This window comes from Crocuta crocuta, unplaced genomic scaffold (assembly GCF_008692635.1).
Source record: "Crocuta crocuta isolate KB4526 unplaced genomic scaffold, BGI_CrCroc_1.0 scaffold466, whole genome shotgun sequence".
Classification (NCBI taxonomy): Eukaryota; Metazoa; Chordata; class Mammalia; order Carnivora; family Hyaenidae; genus Crocuta; species Crocuta crocuta.
This window is the reverse complement of record NW_027529672.1, coordinates 28,250-48,209: the sequence shown is the minus strand read 5'-3', so window position 1 is coordinate 48,209 and position 19,960 is coordinate 28,250. Positions and strand designations below refer to the sequence as shown.

Below are 19,960 nucleotides of genomic sequence, written 5' to 3'. Positions count from 1 at the left end.
TCTCGGGCGCCCAGGGCCCCCGCCACCAGCGCACTCACCAGCGCGTTTCCGCGCAGCAGCCGTACCGCCGCTCCCGCCATCGGCGCTGCAGAAGCCGGGACTGCGCCAAAATCGCGAAGCAGTTCCTCTGCGCCGCGGGGCCCGGCGCCAGCGCTAGGAGGCGGGGCCAGGGCCCCGCCCCCACCTCGAGCACACCTCCCTGGCCCCGCCCCCTGGTGCCTACGGTACCTCAAGAGAGACATGTAACCTCCCTCCGCCTTTGCCCTATGCCCTGCTCACGCGAGACTTCGACCAGGCGGTGGGGCGGGAAGAGAGTTGGAGACACAACAAACATGGCGGCGGCGGCGGCGGCGGTGACGGTGACGAAGACGGCGGCGGCGGCGGCGGCGACGGCAGCGGCATTAAACAAGGCAGTGGGAGTTACTCGGTGCGGTGGTCAGGTGGTAAGTAGCAGGCTTCCGGCTCGGAAGGCGGCGACACAGCCGAGCAGGACGGTTTAGAAGGAGCGGCGGGAGACGAGAGCCGAGTTCGCTGCGGGCCGGCTGACCCCGCTCGGGACTCCGTCTCAGCCGAAGGTTGGGCGTGGTCGGTCGGTCAGCAGGGTCGCGACCCAGGGCGTTCGTGGCCAGAGTGCGGAATGTGCTGTGTCTCGGTTCCGGGCGCCCCGAGGGAGCGGCGCCTGTGGGCAGGGGCTGGAGAGTCCTGGGTGGGAAGCAGCCTCTCGCTCTGACAGGTGGTCGTGTGGGGGTCTCCCCGAGGTTTCCGTGTTCACCGGATCCCAGGGCCTGGGGGTTAGACGAGGCGCGGGACTTCTAGGTGCTGCGAATCCTTATAAGGATGCTGCCCCGACGCCAGTCCTGGGCTGTTCCTCGGGAGGACTTTTAAAACCTGTTATCCGGTGATGCTGCCTGGGTTAGTTTCTACTTCTTGTGCACTCTGATTTTGCGGGAATGTGAGCTTTGGGGAGGGCTTTGCAGCAAAAACCCATTCAGGTTCATGCACGCTTCAGTCTCAATAAACTGTCTGTAGTGCGGGTAACCATGCCGTGCACCTCTTAAGTGCTCTGTAACTGAATTTGAATTGAAGTTAAACCGGTTCCAGCTACCACTGACCACGTGGCCCATTTAGTGTCCCCTTAATGTGCTGTTCGGGAACCCTAATGGGAAGTGACAAGTGGGAGAACAAATAAAGTTACTTTAAATTGTGAGATCTAAGGAAGTTCGGTTTTGAAGAAACAAAACGTATATTAAACAAAAACTTAAACATCGGGACAGTTTAAAAATTGCATTTAATTTTAACTTATGACATGCCTTCAACACAGCTACAGATTAAGATATTGTTGGCAGATCGTTATGGGGAATTGAGATGTTTGGTGTTTTTTACCCCTAGGGTTCAAATTGTTTCCCAGAAAACCCTAAGTGTTTGGGGTTGGGATAGAGAGCATAATAAAGATGGGAATCAGATGTTCCTTGTTGGGTGTGCTTGGAGGTTTCCTTTTTAACCCTTTCCCACAAATGTTTCTCAAGGACTAAGGCATTAGTTTTATGCAACTGTAGTTGTTTAGCAGTACTAAGCCCGACAATACTGTGCACAAATGAAATTAATAACTTGAATTTAAGATTAAGAATTTGCCAAAAATGAAATCTTAAATCCACCAATGGGTGGAAAAAAGTCAAATTAGTGCTTGTTATTCCTTTGGTGGTTCTTTGTAGCTTTTGTTGAAATGAACTTGTTGCTTTCTTCTTTGACTATTTACTAGTTTCGTTTTCTGGTAATGGTAAAATTGGCACACATTATTTTTCTTAGCTTAAACCTGTAGATGCTACTTAACTTTTTGTCTTTGATTTGTGGTGTGCTTTTCTTTGCAGAACTCTGTATGGCTTTTCAATTTTAGTTGAAATTCCCTCCATGGCCTTTGGGAGTCCCTTGGTGTGTCTCCAGAGTAAATTTCGATTACTCTTCATTTCATCAATGTTGGAGTGGCAAGAAAAAGGAGGAGCTGATTTGGGGTGAAAAGGTTAGAGTGTGTAGCTCCTGTTTTGGATATCTTCTAACTTTATGTTTTACTTTTATGTTATGTTTTCCGATGTCTCAAAGCCTCACAATGTCCCTTTTTGCCTTCAAAGAATTTTTTTTTTTTTGACAGTTCTGAAATCAGAGGAAATGTGTTCTAATTGTGTTTGGAGGGTCTGCATGGGTCTGTCTACAAATCAGTCCTCATTTGTCAGGCTTCTCCATTGATGTGTATTCTTTTTTTTTTTTTCTAATTTTATTTTTTTTTAATTTTTATTTATTTCTAGGAGAGAGAGAGAGAGACAGCGTGAGCAGGGGAGGGTCAGAGAGAGAGGGAGATACAGACTCTGAAATAGGCTCCAGACTCTGAGCTGGCAGTCAGCACAGAGCCCGACGCAGGGCTCTAACCCACGAACCACGAGATCTTGACCTAAGCGAAAGTCGGACGCTTAACCGACTAAGCCACCCAGGCGCCCCCATTGATGTGTATTCTATGGCAGAGTAAATCCTTCAGTGACCATAAATATTAGGCCATAAAAATAAGCACATCTATTAAACTGCAGTCATACCACCAGATTAAGCTGTTATATAAGTAAGTTAGTTGCTCAGTTTTCTACGTTATGGTTACTAACCCCCAAAGAGCAGGTGAATAAAATAGATCTGTCTGTTCCCGTATCATGTTGTTTTCGAAATTCTCCCATAGCTAATAAAAAAAGATAGACTTTGTGAGGAAGGTAGGTCATAGAGAATTCTTCCGGTTCTTGTGTCACTGCTGTTTAATGGTTGTGGCTGTCTTCAAATTCTCATCACGATGCCTGTTTTGTTAGCTCGTGGTTAAGAGAGGTTTATGTGTGTGCACATGTATGTGTATCAACAACTTCCCATTTATAGTGTGAGACTGAAGAACAACTATCAGAAAACTTCATACAAATAAATCCTTTATCAGAAACCAAGGAAGGTCGGAGAATAGTTTTAAGTTACCTGCTTAAAGGTAAAGAGGTTTTTGTATTCTTTTGGGATACCAAAACTTATTTCTTAAATACTTCTTTCCTTCAGTGGGTAGCCTCTGGCTGTTTTGTAAGAACCTTATTTGAGCCTTGAATGATTAATTTGGGAGAAACTATTGGCATAGAAATGGTTTACATACATTCTACCCAGTTTATATAGACATGTATCTACACCCCAGGGAACACCAGACTAGGTGCAGCTTAACTTTGTAGTCAGACTAATCACAGGGGAGACTCAAAAATTTTGCCGTATCAGAAGGAATGGTAATCATACAGTATGGGAATCATTCTGTGGTTGATATAATTAGATATCATTTAGTAGAAAGAGTAGTTCAGGTTAGGAATCCATCGCCCAAATCTGTAATAAAATTGGAGAACTCAAATATGTTTCTTTTTCTGATGACATGATCTTATGTTTTGAAATTTTGTGTATGTAACTTATTTTTTGGCTAACAGGCTCCACTGTGTTGAATTTATGGCTTGTGGGAAAGATACCTTAAGTAAAAACATTACAGTTTGCTGATTTCTTAAAGTAGATTTTTATGGTCTGTTTGCCAATGTTTTTAAATTTATCAGTGTCTTAGAGACAGCTCCAGGTTTCAGTTAATTTGTGGAGTTCTTAGACTAAACTGATGATTACTTTGTTAAAGACAGGAAGGTGGTTTGGATATGAAAGCTTTATTTTCTTATGATATTAGGAAGTGTTCTGTAGTTTCACAGTTATGGTTCTGTTTCTATTTACTGTTGCTTAGAAATAGTGGCTTGAGATGGAGAAAGCTGGATTTCGAACCAAAGACTCCATTCAGATTTAGGCAAGGGCCTGTCATGGTGTGTGTGTGTGTGTGTGTGTGTGTGTGTGTAAGAGTGTGTGAGAGAGATGTGATATAGGTCAAGGGAGCGTAAAAAATGCTTAGAGATGGGATGATAATTTCTAAACCATTGCAGAAATAATCTGAGTTTAAAACTCATCAATATATTTAAAATTCTAATTTAAGAATAGTTTTTTCTCCATATTTACAGTGCTGTTATTTTCCCTTTTTTCTTAGACATTCTTTGTTTTGTTTTTTTTTTAAAGTCCATCATGCATTGTGATTGAAAATCACACAATTTATGGCAGAGAACGCAGTGAAATTTATAATGTGACAATGTGATAATAGCCAAGACTGTCAAAATATGCCAGCCATCCTCTGTAATTAGGCCCATTTGTGTTCTTAAAACTTGAGATGCATGTATAAAAATACCATTTTCTTCTGCTTGCTTACTGGCAATCGCATGCATTTTTTTCCTGCGTGGTCACATGTTGTACCGTAGCAGTGTTAGGCTTTCTAATCAGGAGTTGGTAAGATTTATCTTGCTTTTTGAAGCCTATCAAAGCAATTCAGATATTTTCCAGTGGAAACATCTCAGTTTTCATATGAACTGATTAGCAAGAAGTGATGCTAAGTTGCAGTGTAAATACCAGGATTTCTTTCTTCATTACAACTTTTATAATTGGGACACAATCTGTAGGGCCTTACCAGTCCTCATACCTTGTATTTCTTTTTTCCTCTTACTGTGGGGGCCTCTACCTCTATTCCTTTATTGAGTAACAATAGTAATTGCAAGCATCCTTGGCTTGTTCTTGATTCCAAAGGGAATGCAACTAAATTTTCTGTTAATTGTGATGTAGATTTTTGGAAGATATCCTTTATCAACTTGAAATTTAAACAATCTAAATTTGAATAAATGATTTCTCTGCTATTTTCTTGCACCTATTGTTTGACACTCAGATATCACCCTGATTGGTGTGTTTTTTTTTAACGTGGGTGTATTGCCTTTTTTTCCTCTAAGTAGTTTTATATTCTTTTCTTTGAGGTTTTAAGATTTCAAAATGTGTCTCAGTGTTGTTTTATTATCATATGTTCTGTTTTATACTCCATGATGCTTTTCTGTCTGAAAGGCATCTTTAATTTTGGAATTTCTTGATCGTTATGTTTTTGAAAAACATTCCTCTTGGTTTATTTTTTTATCTTTCTGGAACTCGTTTGATAAACTGCCTGCTGTATTTCATACCCTTTTAGGTATATTTTTACACTGTTTCTCACCCATCTGTGTTTTGTTGTCCTTTTTTCCCTTTCCCTTTTATTGAGATATGATCTTACTACCAATTATTGTTGATCTTATTCTTAATAATCTTTTTCATTGGAGCTGACTGGTCCACCTTTTCCCCCCTAGTCAAAGGCTAAATTTTAAAGGACAAATGGGCAGAATCAACAATAGTCATGGAACAAATAGTAGTACACTGATTAGGAAGCAGAGAGAACCAGTTCAGATAAGCATGGTAAGATGGGAAAAAGCAACTGAAACAGACTTGTTCAGAAACCAACAATTATCCTTAAGATTGAGGAAGTTGAGCCAGACTAAAGCAAATTATTTAAAGAGGTGGCCGAAAAGAGTAAAATAAGATATGAGTTGGGGAAATTGCAGTTTGGGCTATGAGAATTAACAAGATGAGGGTAGACCGTATGTGTTTCATTGTAACTAAAGAATGAATAAATGAAACGATAGCTTATTATACTCAGTTGATGAACTGATTTATAGAAAAAGGGAAAAAACTGAATCTGGGACAGGAAGAATTTTTTGACCTGAGGTATAACCATTTTTTACTCCAAAACACCCACTGTTGTCTGAGAACGTGACGTATGCGACACATGTTGTGAGATTCTTTATGTACCCATACCTGTAAACCTTAAAATACCACTGCCAGTTGGTATTACTGTCCCATTTTACAAAATAAGAAACTAGGCTGAGAAAAGCTGCTGTTTAGAGTCTTCAAGCTAGTAAGTTTGGCCTAATACCATAATACTCTGTTTATCTGGAGGATAGACTTTCAGTGGCCTCAACTTTCTAGAAAACCGTGAAAAGATATAGTAATAACAATACCTTTTAAAAATCTCTAAACATTTTGTAAGAAGCAAGGAAAATAACTATTCACAAATGTTCCATTAAGAACTGTGAAAATGTGGTCATTTGCACATCCTTATATGTTCAGAATAAATTAGAACAAGTTAGATGTGAGGAGAGAGGAAGACAAAAAATACAGAAATTAAATAAATCGGTCTGGGGCCAGTAAGCAAGGGAAACCAAGAACTCCCCTGTGTCCTTTATTAGTTCCTAACATATCACTGCATTGTTGTATAGTACAGCACTCTACAGGAGTGACATAGTTAATGATTAGTCTATATCTAGTAGAGTTCTAGTTAAGTTAGTTAAAACAAAAGTTTTAGTCTTAAAATATCAATCAGGCTTCTGATAATTGGGAAATGTGCTGTTGTAGAGCCTTCTCACTTCTCAACTCCACAGTTCTTGCTTTGGAAAACAGACTGAAAAGTACCCAGAGTAGTCCAGATATTCTTGAGGAGAAAAATGTACTGGTGGACCTTAGTGCCTGAGTTGTTAAGATTTTTATTATTGGACTGTGTGGTAGAAGATGGCAGAGCAGCATGGAGATCCTCAGTTTGTCTTGTCCCTGAACTGCAGCTAGATTAGCACTAAGCCATTTTGCACACCTAGGAAATTGATCTGAAGATTAACACAACAGTCTACATAATGTGAGCCACAGAACTCAGCAGGTACGCAGTGCAGAGAGGTGAACTGAGGGAGACAAAAGCAGCAGAGGGTAGGGAGCTGTTTTTGTGGAGAGGACAGAGAAAGAGGGAGAGAGCAGGAAAAGCACTCCCTTGAAAGTAGCTAGAAAGAAAGAGAGAAGAGTGAAAAACACAGGGGACTGAACAAGAAATCTGTTACCCAAAACCATTAACGGGAAGAAAGGAGAGGGTTTCAATACCACCAGGATTCTATAAACAGTGGAGCACAGGGTCTGGAGTTCTGGAGCCAAGTGCCTGGTGGTGCTCTGGTGAGCATATAGGGCGAATACCCAGGAGTAGGCAGCGGGGTCTGAGGGGTTTGCGTACCACATGGGGAGAAGTGGTTCCCTTGATTGGAAAGCATTTGGTAGATGCCATACGGCCTCCCCACAGACAGAAAGATCTCAGTGGACTCCAGAGAGCAGACACATTTGGTGATATTGGGACAAAAACACTAGAGTGTGGTGAAACCTGACGCCAGTTGTGTGTTGTGATTTGCCACAGTCTCTGAACCTCTGTGGCTGTGCGATCTCATGAACATTTTCTGGGGCAAGCCAGCACCTGGCCATTGCTCAGCCAGACCCTGCCACAGAGAGTCAGCGTGGGTCCAAGCCACAGGGTTCTCTTGAAGTGTGGGATTTTGAAACACAATCCCATATGAGATCAAAACTCTGGAGGGAGGTGCTGCCTGGTAGGTGGACAGCTTGGACATCTACAGAGTAGAGGTGGGGAGTGGACAGAGCCCTGAAACAAAGGAGAGGTACTTGATTGTAGGTTGGTGAGAGCATGAAGTTCTTGTGCCGGAGACTAGGGAGCTGGGTGAAGCCATTTCCATTTCTCCCACTCACGCACATGCGCACCGCACTGATCTACCTCAGTAAGCTAAGCAGCTCAACTTAGTGGAGAACGGAGCTGTTACACCAAGCCCCGCCCAAATGCTCCCTCCAGGCATATCCCCTAGAACACCAGCACAAGTCCTTCCACCGGCTTAGTGTACAGACTATAGGGTACTTCATAGTTCGAGTTCTAGGGGAAATTGGATGTAACTTCATTTGGGTTTAATTCTGTTTGCTGTTTCATTTATTAGTTCGTTTTTCTGCTTCTGTTTTTGTTTCAATTGGTTTTGTTTTGTTTTTTCCATTTTCTTTTTCTTGGATACAGAAAGAGAAAACTTTATTTTTCTTTTCTTTTTTATTATTTTTTTACCGTATTCATTAAAAATTTTTTATTCTATTTTATTTCATTTTAGTCTATAAATTTTTTTTAATTTAAAAATTTCTAGGGGTGCCTGGGTGGCTCAGTTAAGCATCAGACTTTGGCTCAGTTCATGAACTCATGCTTCATGAGCTCAAGCCCCACGTCAGGCTCTGTGGTGATATCTCAGAGCCTGGAGCCTGCTTCAGATTCTTTGTCTCCATCTCTCTGTCCCTCTCCCACTCATGCTCTCTATCTCTCCAAAGTGAGTAAATGTCATAATAATTTTAATAAAAAATAAATAAAACAGGGCTTGTAAAAAATAATTTTTTTTTACCTTTTCTTTTCTTATTTTCCTTCCCCTTTTTTCCTATTCTGTCAAGCTTCTTTCAACAAGCAGACCGAAATACACCTACAATCTAACTTCTTTCATTCGATTTTTTGTTTTGTTTTTAATTTTTTAGTTTTTAGCTTTTATTAACTTTCTTATTCTTCCAAAATGACAAAATGAGGGAATTCACCCAAGAAAGAAAGAACAGGAAGAAATGACAGCCAGGGGCTTAATCAACAAAGATACAAGGAAGATGTCTAAACAAGAATTTAGAACCATGATAATAAGAATACTGTCTGGGGTTGAAAAAAGCATTGAATCCCTTTCTGCAGAGATAAAAGAAGTAAAATCTAGTTAGGATGAAATTAAGAATGCTGTAGCCAAGATGCAGTCTCGAGTGGATGCCACGGTGGCAAGGATGAAAGAAGCAGAGCAGTGAATCAGTAATAACGAAGACAAAATCATGGAGAGTAATGAAGCAGAGCAAAAAGAGGGAAGCAAAAGCAAAAGTACATAATACTAGACTTAGAGTACTCAGTGGCTTATTAAAAAGGAATAACATCCAAATCATAGGAGTTCCAGAAAATGAAGAGAGAAAAAGGGGCAGGTTTATGTGAGCAAATTATAGCAGAAAACTTTCCTAAACTGGGGAAGGACACAGACATCAGAACCCAAGAAGCACTGAGAACTCCCATTAGATTCAACAAAAACTGACCATCCCCAAGGCATATCATAGTCAAATTCACAAAATACATGACAAGGAAAGAATTATGAAAGCAGTAAGGGAGAAAGACAGATATCATATGTTTTCACTCACATGTGGATCTTGAGAAACTTAACAGAAAACTAGAGGGGAAGGGAGGAAAAAAAAACTGCAAATAAAGCCCCAAACCAGTAGAAGATGGGAAATAATAAAGATTAGAGCAGAAATCAATGATATTGAAATTTAAAAAACCAGTAGAACAAGTCAATGAAACCAGGAGTTGGTTCTTTGAAAGAATTAACAAAATTGATAAACCTCTGGCCAGATTGTTCAAAAAGCAAAAGGAAAGGATCCAAATTTAAAAAAAAAAATCACAAATGAAAGAGAAGATATCACAATTAATACTGGAGAAATATAAACAATAAGAATATTATGAGCAATTATATGCCACCAAATTGGGTGATCTGAAGAAATGGACAAATTCCTAGAAACATATAAACTACCAAAACTGAAACAAGAAGAAATAGAAAATTTGAACAGACCCATAACCAGTAAAGAAATTGAATTAAAAACCTCCCAACAAACAAGAGTCCAGGGCTGGATGACTTTCCAGAGGAATTCTACCAAACATTTAAAGAAGATTAACACCTTTTCTTTTGAAGCTGTTCCAAAAAATAGAAATGGAAGGAAAGCTTCCAAACTCATTCTGTGAGGCCAGCATTACCTTGATTCCAGGACAGACCAAAGACCCCACTAAAAAGGAGAACTTACAGACCCAATTTCCCTGGTGAACATGGATGGAAAAATTCCCAACAATACTAACAAACCTGATCCAACAATACGTTAAAAGAGATATTCACCATGATCAGGCAGGATTTATTCCTGGGATGCAGGGTTAATTTAATATTCACAAATCTATCTATGTGATATATCACATTAATAAAGGATAAGAACCACATGATCCTCTCAATAGATGCTAAAAAAGCATCTGACGAAATACATCATTCTTTCTTGATAAAAACCTTTAAGAAAGTAGGGATAGAAGGATTATACCTCAGCATCATAAAAGCAATATATGAAAGGCCTACTACTAATATCATCCTCAATAAGGAAAAACTAAGAGCTTTCCCCCTAAGGTCAGGAACACGACAAGGATGTCCACTCTCATCACTGTTATTCATCATAGTGTTGGAAGTCCTAACCTCAGCAGTCAGACAATACACACACAAACACACACACACACAAGGCATCCACATTGGCAAGGGGGAAGTTAAACTTTCACTCTTCACAGATGGCATGATACTCTCTGTGGACAACCCAAAAATCTCACCAAAAACCTGCTGGAACTGATCCATGAATTCAGCAATGTCATAGGATATAAAACCAATGTATAGAAGTCAGTTGCATTTCTATACACCAATACTGAAGCAGCAGAAAGAGAAATCAAGGAATCTCATTTCTAGTTGCACCAAAAACGATAAAATACCTAGGAATAAACCTAACCAAAGAGGTGAAAAATGTTTACACTGACAACTATAGAAAGCTTATAAAAGAAATTAAAGAAGACACAAAGAAATGGAAAAACATTCCATGCTTATGTATTGGAAGAACAAGTATTGTTAAAATGTTGATAGCACACAAAGCACCTACATATTCTGTGCAGTCCCTGTCGAAATAACGTCAGTATTCTTTACAGAGCTAGAACAAACAATCCTAAAATTTGTACGGAACCAGAAAAGACCCTGAATAGCCAAAATAGTCCTGAAAAAGAAAACCAAAGCTGGAGGCATCACAGTTCTGGACTTTTAAGCTGTATTATGAAGCTGTAATTATCGAGACAGTATGGTACTGGCCCAAAACAGACACATAGATCAGTGGAACAGAATGGAGAACCCAGAAATGGACTCACAAATATATGGCCAACTAATCTTTGGCAAAGCAGGAAAGAGTATACAATGGAAAAAAGATAGTCTCTTCAGCAAATGGTGTTGAGAAAACTGGACAGCAACATGCAGAAGAATGAACCTGGACCACTTTCTCATACCATACACAAAAATAAATTCAAAATGGATGAAAGGCCTAAGTGTAAGATAGGAAGCCATCAAAATCCTAGAGGAGAGAGCAAGCAACAACCTTTCGACTTCGGCTGTAGCAACTTCCTCAACATGTCTTCAGAGGCAAGGGAAACAAAAGCAAATGTGAACTATTGGGACCTCATCAAGATAAAAGAAAAAACAAAAACAAAACTTCTGCACGGTGAAGGAAACAGCAAAACTAACCCATGGAATGGGAGAAGATATTTGCAAATGACATATCAAATAAAGGGTTAATATTCAAAATCTATAAAGAACTTATCAAACTCAACACCCCCGAAGCAAATAATCCAATGAAGAAATAGGCAAAAGACATAAATAGACACTTTTCCAAAGAAGACTTCCAGATGGCTAACAGACACATGAAAAGATGCTCAATGTCAGTCATCATCAGGGAAATACAGATCAAAACCACAAGATACCACCTCACACCTGTCAGAATGGCTAAAATTAACAACTCAGGAAACAACACATTGGCGAGGATGTGTAAAAAGAGGAACCCTTTTGCACTGCTGGGGGGAATGCAAAGTGGTGCACCCACTCTGGAAAACAGTATGGAGGTTCCTCAAAAAATTACAAAACAGATCTACCCTACAACCCAGCACTTGCACTACTAGGTATTTATCCAAGGGATACAGATGTGCTGTTCAAGGGGCACATGCACCCCAGTGTTTATAACAGCACAATTGACAATAGCCAAAGCATGAAAGGAGCCCAAATGTCTGTCGACTGATGAATGGATAAAAAAGATGTGTATATATTTACACATATAGATAGATAATCTAGATAGATAGATAGAAATCTTAGTGATCAAAAAGGATGAAATCTTCTAATTTGCAATAACATGTATACAACTAGAGTATATTATGCTAAGTGAAATAAGTCCGACAAATATATGATTTCACTCGTATGTGAAATTTAAGATGCAAAACAGATGAACATAAGGGAAAGGACGCAAAAATAATATAAAAACAGAGGAGACAAACCATAAGATACTTTTAAATACAGAGAACAAACGGTTGCTGGAGGGTGAGGGGGGATGGGCTAAATGGGCCAGGGGCATTAAGGAGGACACGTGTTGGGAAGAGGGCTGGGTATTATATGTAAGTGATGAATCACTTTTAAAAATATATATATACATGTAAATACCTAATATAGTAAAACTATCAGAATATCTACTAAAAAATCCCCTTTAGTTAAAAAAAAAACTGTATGGGACATACATGTATTGTGTTAATCTCCATTTGGTTGAAATAACTTTAAAATATTCAGCAATTTGAAAGTCATCTAAATAGCAGGTAAAGGAGGTTGTTTACATGCCGCCCGCTCCATCCATCCCTAGAAGATTCTCTGAGATCTCATGCCAGGAGCGGATATCATAATTTGTGACACCTCCTAGAAAAAATTCAGAAGGAATCTAAAAAAATTGTCATACCATTTAAGAGTTGACTGTAAGATCAGGGACACTATCAGCTATAGAGGAGAGAAGAGAATTTCTGACCAGAGATGTAATGAAAAGGATCTGGCTGGTCATAAAATTATAGAGGGGATTATCTTGTGAGGGAGGAGGGGAAGGACTTGATTTCTAGTTCTTAACTTTTCCAGCTCTTAAGATTCTGTGGATTTGACAGTCTTTTCCACCACTGCAGGTTGAATTCCACTGGAGTAGGTTTGTTTGTTTAGTTCTTAATGTGATTGTCATCTGTGCTTGGCACCCTTTATTTCTTGTGCACTTTTTTAAAACTTTTCTTTTTATCAGCCAAATGCAAATATGTATGTGTAGATTCTGCCTGCGCATCACTAACTTTCAAAAGAAAATAAAAATTAAATAGTTAAAAAAAAAAGAAAGAAAAAGACTGTGTGGTGTTAGTGTGAGGACAGACAAAAATAGACCCGTGGAACAGAATAGAGAATCCAGGAATAGAGCCACATATATGCAATCACCTGATTTAGAAAGGTGATAATAGAATCTAGTGGAGAAAGGCTGGTCTATGAAATGAGTGTTGCTAGGACATCTCTTTGAGGAAAAAATTATATTTTGACTCTTCCCTCACACTATACGTACACAAAGCTTAATTCCAGATAAAAATATGAAATGTTAAAAAAAGAAACTAGTAAAGATTTTAGAAGAAACTGCAGAACATTCTCAAGAAAAATACTGGTAAGGACAAAACTAAATGTAGAGAAAGAAGTGGGTAAATTGGACTGTCTTAAGAACTTGTGTTCATCAGATTATCTTTAAGAAAGCGAAAAGGCAAACAGAGAAGACACATATCCAGTAAGGAGCTCATATCCAGAAACTACAAAGAACTCTTAACCTATTAGAAAAATGAGCAAAAGACTTGACAGATCTCACTGGGTATGAAAATAGACGGTGTTATTATGGCTAATTAACATAAAAAGTCCAAACTTCATTAAATATCAAGGAATAGAAATGAAAACCAGTGTGATACCACCCTATACCCACAGGAATGGCTACAGTGATAAAAGCAGAAAATACCTGTGTGTTGGTAGGGACGTAGAGCAAGAGAGCTCTTGTTCACTGCTGGTGGGAGTGTAAACTGACCTAAGCACTTTGAAAAGCCATTTTGCAGTATCTGAAGCTGGTATGTGCAAACCCTGTGCCATAGCAATTTCAGAGGTAGTGGGGTCCTTGCCGGGGCTCCAGGGGACCAGCACAGGAAGGTGTCCTGGGGTGCTGCCAGGATGTGGCGGCCTTCTGTTTCTTGACGTGGGTACTGACTTCTTGGATGCATTCAGTTTGTGACAATCCATTGAGCTCCACCCTTAGGATTTATGTGCTCTTCTGTGTGTATGCCGGACTTTGAGAAAGTGTTATACATACTGAGAAGTGACTAATCTTTAGATTCATTGTATGGGCTTTTATTTATTTATTTTATTTTTATTTCATTTCATTTCATTTTTAATGTTTATTTTACTTTTGTGAAAGACAGAGCATGAGCAGGGGAGGGGCAAAGAGAGAGGGAGACACGGAATCAGAAGCAGGCTCTAGACTTAGAGCTGTCAGCACAGAGCCTGATGTGGGGCTCGAGCCATGAGATCATGACCTGAGCCAAAGTCAGACGCTCAACCAACTGAGTCACCCAGGCACCCCTCTACTGGCTTTTAAAGACGAGGACTTTTTTAAAGATAGAAATTACTCATTAAATAGTTGGAATATAGGGGGAAAATTTAGCAGAAGACATTTAACAAGACCTTAGACATTTGCATAAAAACATTTTTACTGGAAGAAAAATCCTTTGTCTCCTAGGCGCTAGACTTCCTTTTTACCAGAAAACTGTTTCATTATCTGATTCCGAATTTGGGCCATAATTATACCTATGTGAGGACCAGTTTAGTTTATAATTACAAAATCTTAAAGGAGACTTTTCCTCTACATTAGCATCTGATTTTTTGTTTTCTTTCTTAATTTTCCCCCCATTCTCATAGCATGATGGGTGGTGGTGGAGATGGTAAGTTGGATTTCTAGGTCAGGAGTCAGGAAATTATGACCTATAGGCCAAACCTGGCTTAAGGCCTGCCTCTATAAAACTTTATTTTGGAACACAGCCATATTCAATTTATGTACGTATTTTTTTATGGCCGCTTTTAGCTATAATGACAGTTGAGTAGTTGCACAGAAACTTTATGACTTGCAAAGCCTAAAATACTGTCTGGCCTTTTTATGGAAAAAGTTTGCCACCCTTGTTGAAGATAGATCACCTATTTCTAGAGTATTCATCCATGTGAACCCTATGATTTGACAGCCTTTGCTGTCTAAAATGATAGTCACTAGCCATATGTAGCTATTTCAGTTTAAATTAATTAAATAAAATTTAGAAACTCAGGTCATCTGTATTCACCACACTTCAAGTACTTGTTGCTGTGTATGGCTGGTAGCAACTATATTGGACAATGCAGATATGTAACACGTCCATCATCCAAAAAATTCTCTCTGGCCCTGAATGAACCACTTGGGTTTTTTGTTGTTGTTGTTGTTGTTGTTTGTTTGTTTGTTTGTTTTTTTACTGTATCCATTGATAATCCCTGCTGATGTGCCTATTTCTTTCATCTGGACTTTCTGTTTTTGTAATTTCTTTCCATACTTTAAGTTTGAATCCTAGTTTATTTAAATATTAACTGTATTCAGTTTTCACCATTTTCTGTATGTCTTATCTAATTCACCAAGAAAATGATAAGCTGTTGAAAGGCAGATACTGTGTTCTCTGTAGCTTTGTATAGTGCCTTGCACATAGTAATCTTTGTCACTGTTGTTTTAATACATACAGAATCTCACTAAATAGTGTGAAAACATTTCACTTTTTTTCCCCCAGGCATAACAAACTGTAAACTTCAAAAAAAATAAAAATTTAAAAAGAAAGAAAGAAAGAAGGAAAGAAAGAAAAAGAAAAAAGTAAAGATGGGTGAAAAGAAACCAGAGCCTTTGGACTTCGTGAAAGATTTCCAGGAATATCTGACTCAACAGACTCATCATGTGAATATGATTTCTGGATCAGTTAGTGGGGATAAAGAAGCAGAGGCTCTTCAGGGAGGTAGACTCATCTTAATACTATTAAATAATTTACTTTTCCTAAATATATTAATGTTTGTGTATAGCTATTCATATGATGAAGACTACTATTGATTAATGTGAATCATTCCATTTTTACTTAGATACAGGACAATTTGTTTCCCTCTTTAAACATGTCAGATTATTGTTGAGGGAGAATGAAGCTTCCCCAAGGGCCTAACAGAGTCTAGAGAGGCATTATGGTCTCATTGAAAGGTTAGGAGTTCTAAACATCCTTCCCATCTTCTAAGTTCTGTTAGCTAACACTAGACAACAAGGAAACCAAGGGGGTCGAACGTCCACTTCACTACACAAAGGATTTGGCCATTAGGAAGTCTGGATTAGACCAGAGACATGATAGGAGTTTCCTTGAAATGAAGAAAGGGCTGTGTTTAACCAGCTAGACCACAAACTAGGATAGAGAAAGCAGCGACCCACCTGAGCCTGCTACAGATAGACTTTGTCTTGTTTGCTTACCACACACACTGGAATTTATTCCTGAATGTAGTTCCAGGGTCAACAAACTGCAGCCCATGGCCCCCGCCTGGACTGCTAATGGGTTTTGTATGACCTGCAAACTAAGAAAGTGATTTCTAGATTTTAAAATGGTTGGGGTGGGGTGGGGGAACCAAAACAATACTATAACATACCATGCAAAGTGTATGAAATTCAGAAGTCAGCATCCATAAAGTTTTATTGAAACATAGCCACATTTGCTTGTTAACACATTTTCTTTACCTGTTTTTATACTGTAACAGCAGAGTTGAGTACTTGTGGAGAACATGTGGCCTATAAAGCCTCAAAGTATTTACTGTCTGATCCTCATGGGAAATTTGTTGACCCCGATGAAGATGGTATGTGGCTCTATAGTCCAGGGACCAGCAGCAGTAACCAGGCATCACCTGGGAGCTTGGCAGACGTGTAAAATGCCAGTCCTCACTGCGGGTCTACTGACTCTGTATTTTAACAAGCTCCCCATGTGATTAATATACATACACGTTAAATTTTTAGAGTCACTGGCTTGAGAGAGAAATCGGAGAAGGAGACATAGCCTTGTCCCTCCAGTGCAGGGGCACTGTGTTGGATATTGCATTTTCACCAAACGAAATCACTTTTCTCCTGGTGAAGCAGGGAGGACACAGTGGGGGAGGAGGCTTGACTTGTTCATACCAGTGCTGCTGTCTCCTGGGCATGGAGTACAAGTGCTTTTCCCATGAAGTTGTAGGAATGAAAATGTCCCTTCCGACACTCCAGTGTGTAGGCTCCTGGACTGGGAGTCAAGACAGCAAGCTTGTCGTCCCCACTGCTTCCTGGTCTTCCTGGTTAGGAGTACTTGCCCCTTCAGTTTCTTTATAGATACAGAGAAGTAGTCAGATCAAGTTAAAAGCAAAGGGCCGGACAGATACCTTTTAAAAAGCTTTCAAATTCTTGCAGTTGTAACATTCAGAGGTATCAGATATGGTATCTTCCTTCCTGTGCTTAATTAGAATTTTAAGATCCTAAATGCATCCCAGCATCCAGAACATGTGTGTAAACCAAATGGAACAGTGCAAAAGTCAACATTATTTGCTTGAGACTGCAGTTAAAAGAGTTAGGATTTGGGGATGTTATCGTGACTGCCAATTATAATATTTGTAGAAGTGGCTAGAATCTTAAATGTGTGTAACTTTGCCATTACTCCTTACTCCCCTCTATCTCCTCACCTATCCCATCAGGATAATCCCCAGCCCCAGCTCTCTTCTTCAGAAGCATGTGGAGGACTGAGAAAATGCATGTGTAAGAATTTGAGATCTCCCTGTAAAAGGTTCTCAAAAACAGGATACTGCTTTTGTGTGAAATTAACCTCAATAGAGAAAGTCAGCATCTTATGAGCTTAGCTTTTGTGCTAAATAAACTATCAATTTATGATTTTTTTACCACTCAAAACCAAATTGCTAAATTGAGTTGATTCTGAGATGCATAATTTCTTTTGCTGCACTTTGTTTATAGCTGGAACAGATGGTGATCAAAATGGACTCGATCACCCATCTGTGGAAGTTTCTCTGGATGAAAACTCAGGAATGTTAGTAGACGGGTTTGAAAGGACCTTCGATGGGAAGCTCAAGTGTCGCTACTGCAATTATGCCAGCAAAGGAACGGCCCGGCTTATTGAACACATTAGAATCCACACAGGTAACGGAGAAATGGCTGGAGAAGGCATTTGTCTGGGGGTAGGAGAGGGGCCAAGGAAGGCGGGTTGATCCGTCCTATAAATAGTTCTAATCGTTTAAAGTTGACAGTTGATAATACAGTATGGATAAATGGAGAAGTTACTCCATTTTTCCAAAACAATAGCATAATGAGAGGAAGTCAGGCCCCTTCTAAGAGCTTCCCCTTCGTTAGCCATCTTTCTTCTTGTTCCAGATAATTTCTCAACATGTATCTGCGTCTCAGGCTGGGCAGGTTAATGCTAACAGTAGTGTCAAGTGATAAAATGTTATTTATCTTTATCCTTAGTAAGTATGTTTCAGTTGCAGACCCAGGGACAAGGCATTTATACAGTCACAGACTACACTGCTAATCTCCAGGGCCCGCTGTAGCTACCTCACCTTCTGAGAAACCCTAACTGTGCCTGCCCTGGTCAGGTGTCCCAGCTGTGTGCCCCTGGTTTCTCATGCTGTGGGGTGGTGGCCTTCTGAGGACACCTTCTGAGGACAGGGTTTGTGTCAGGGCCACTTGGTGCCCGCAGAGCCTAAAAGAACATCTGACACATCGTAAGTACTTAGTACTTATTTGTTAAATTAATGGCTTCAAATCTCATGTTCCAGATATATATTTTATAACATTTTCAGCTCAGGGCACTAACTCAAATTATCCCTTCTGGCAGCTGGAGAGGAAGAGGAGGAAGGTAGAGGTAAATCACTGGCCATTTTGGAGGGACACTTTGCATAACTCCACTTGGACAAGGAAACTCATTTCCATTTTGAGCTTTCTGTTGAGTAGAAGGATTTTTTAGAAAGGCTTTTTGTATTTTTTCTGGAGGAAGGGGTATTTGTGTGTGTGTATGAATATGAAGAAGTGTTCATGTACAGGTGTGTACATAAACATAACTGAGGCATACCTTTGGTAAAGTTAGTGTTACATAGGGAATACTATCGTCCGTTTTGCTATTTCTTCTTTCCAAAATGCCAGCTGAAGCCATAACTTTTCCATGACACTGACTAATAGAATGAGTCTGTATATCTCAAATTGTTGCTGATGAGTTCTTAAGCTTTATTTAAGCTTACAGGTTTCTTTGCAAAGAAATCTGACTGATTTCTAAATCTAATGAACGGACAAAACATGAAACTGTCCATAAATGAGCTACTTTTGCAGTTTCTCCCCCATTTTTCTTTTTAAACAGGTGAGAAACCTCATAGGTGTCACTTATGTCCATTCGCATCTGCTTATGAGCGCCATCTGGAAGCCCACATGCGTTCCCACACAGGAGAAAAACCATACAAATGTGAATTATGTTCCTTCCGCTGCAGTGATCGAAGTAACCTGTCCCACCATCGAAGGCGCAAGCATAAAATGGTACCAATTAAAGGTACTAGGTCTTCCTTAAGCAGCAAGAAAATGTGGGGAGTTTTACAGAAGAAAACAAGTAATCTGGGCTATAGCAGAAGAGCACTGATCAACTTAAGTCCACCTTCCATGGTGGTTCAGAAGCCAGACTACCTTAACGACTTTGCCCATGAAATCCCAAATATCCAGACCGACTCATATGAAAGTATGGCAAAAACCGCGCCAACGGGTGGCCTGCCAAGGGACCCCCAAGAACTCATGGTTGACAACCCTTTAAATCAGCTCTCAACTCTGGCGGGACAGCTGTCCAGTTTACCGCCAGAAAACCAAAACCCCGCCTCCCCTGATGTGGTCCCCTGCCCCGATGAGAAGCCTTTCATGATGCAGCAGCCCTCTGCCCAGGCAGTCGTTGCCGCCGTGTCTGCGAGTATTCCTCAGAGCTCCTCCCCCACGAGCCCTGAGCCTCGGCCGCCCCACAGTCAGAGGAACTACAGTCCGGTGGCAGGTCCGAGCAGTGAACCGAGTGCCCACACCAGTACCCCCAGCCTAGGAAACAGCCAGCCGAGCACTCCCGCTCCGACGCTGCCGGTCCAGGACCCCCAGCTCCTGCACCACTGCCAGCACTGTGACATGTACTTTGCCGACAACATCCTTTACACTATTCATATGGGATGTCATGGGTATGAAAATCCTTTCCAGTGTAACATATGTGGCTGCAAGTGTAAAAACAAGTATGATTTTGCCTGTCATTTTGCAAGGGGACAACATAACCAACACTGATTGAAAATAATCACATTATGCTTTACCTGGTTTTACCTTTTTATGTTTTATAGTTTTGTTTATTGTTTTTTTTTTTTTTCCGGGGGGGGGGGGGGCA

General features: G+C 40.1%; 2 protein-coding genes across 3 annotated transcripts in view; one reads left to right on the top strand and one right to left on the bottom strand.

Moving 5' to 3' along the window:
• ACADSB (acyl-CoA dehydrogenase short/branched chain) overlaps window positions 1-172 on the bottom strand; it is a 45,140-nt gene extending 44,968 nt beyond the window's left edge. The window contains exon 1 of the mRNA XM_077762933.1: window positions 39-172. Coding sequence (XP_077619059.1) covers window positions 39-80 — 42 coding nt within the window. The 5' untranslated portion in view covers window positions 81-172. The remainder of the gene's footprint in view (window positions 1-38) is intronic.
• A 141-nt stretch (window positions 173-313) lies between these two features.
• IKZF5 (IKAROS family zinc finger 5) lies at window positions 314-19,953 on the top strand. Of its 2 annotated transcripts, none has more exons than XM_077762934.1 (5): window positions 314-443; window positions 1,869-2,017; window positions 15,302-15,520; window positions 17,527-17,709; window positions 18,920-19,953. In XM_077762934.1, exons 3-5 carry the CDS (start codon window positions 15,388-15,390, stop codon window positions 19,861-19,863), a joined length of 1,260 nt encoding a protein of 419 aa, XP_077619060.1. In that variant the 5' UTR covers window positions 314-443; window positions 1,869-2,017; window positions 15,302-15,387; the 3' UTR covers window positions 19,864-19,953. The 2 variants fall into 2 exon arrangements, with proteins under 2 accessions (XP_077619060.1, XP_077619061.1); XM_077762935.1 differs by lacking the exon at window positions 314-443 and adding an exon at window positions 452-912.
• The last annotated feature ends 7 nt before the right edge of the window (window positions 19,954-19,960 follow it).

What these genes read in the sequence shown, in the direction of transcription:
- IKZF5 (XM_077762934.1), top strand. Translation starts at nt 15,388, where the DNA reads ATGGGTGAAAAGAAACCAGAGCCTTTGGACTTCGTGAAAGATTTCCAG. An exon ending in AGCAGAGGCTCTTCAGGGAG is followed by an intron (nt 15,521 to 17,526) that starts GTAGACTCATCT and finishes CTTTGTTTATAG; the next exon opens with CTGGAACAGATGGTGATCAA. An exon ending in ACACATTAGAATCCACACAG is followed by an intron (nt 17,710 to 18,919) that starts GTAACGGAGAAA and finishes CTTTTTAAACAG; the next exon opens with GTGAGAAACCTCATAGGTGT.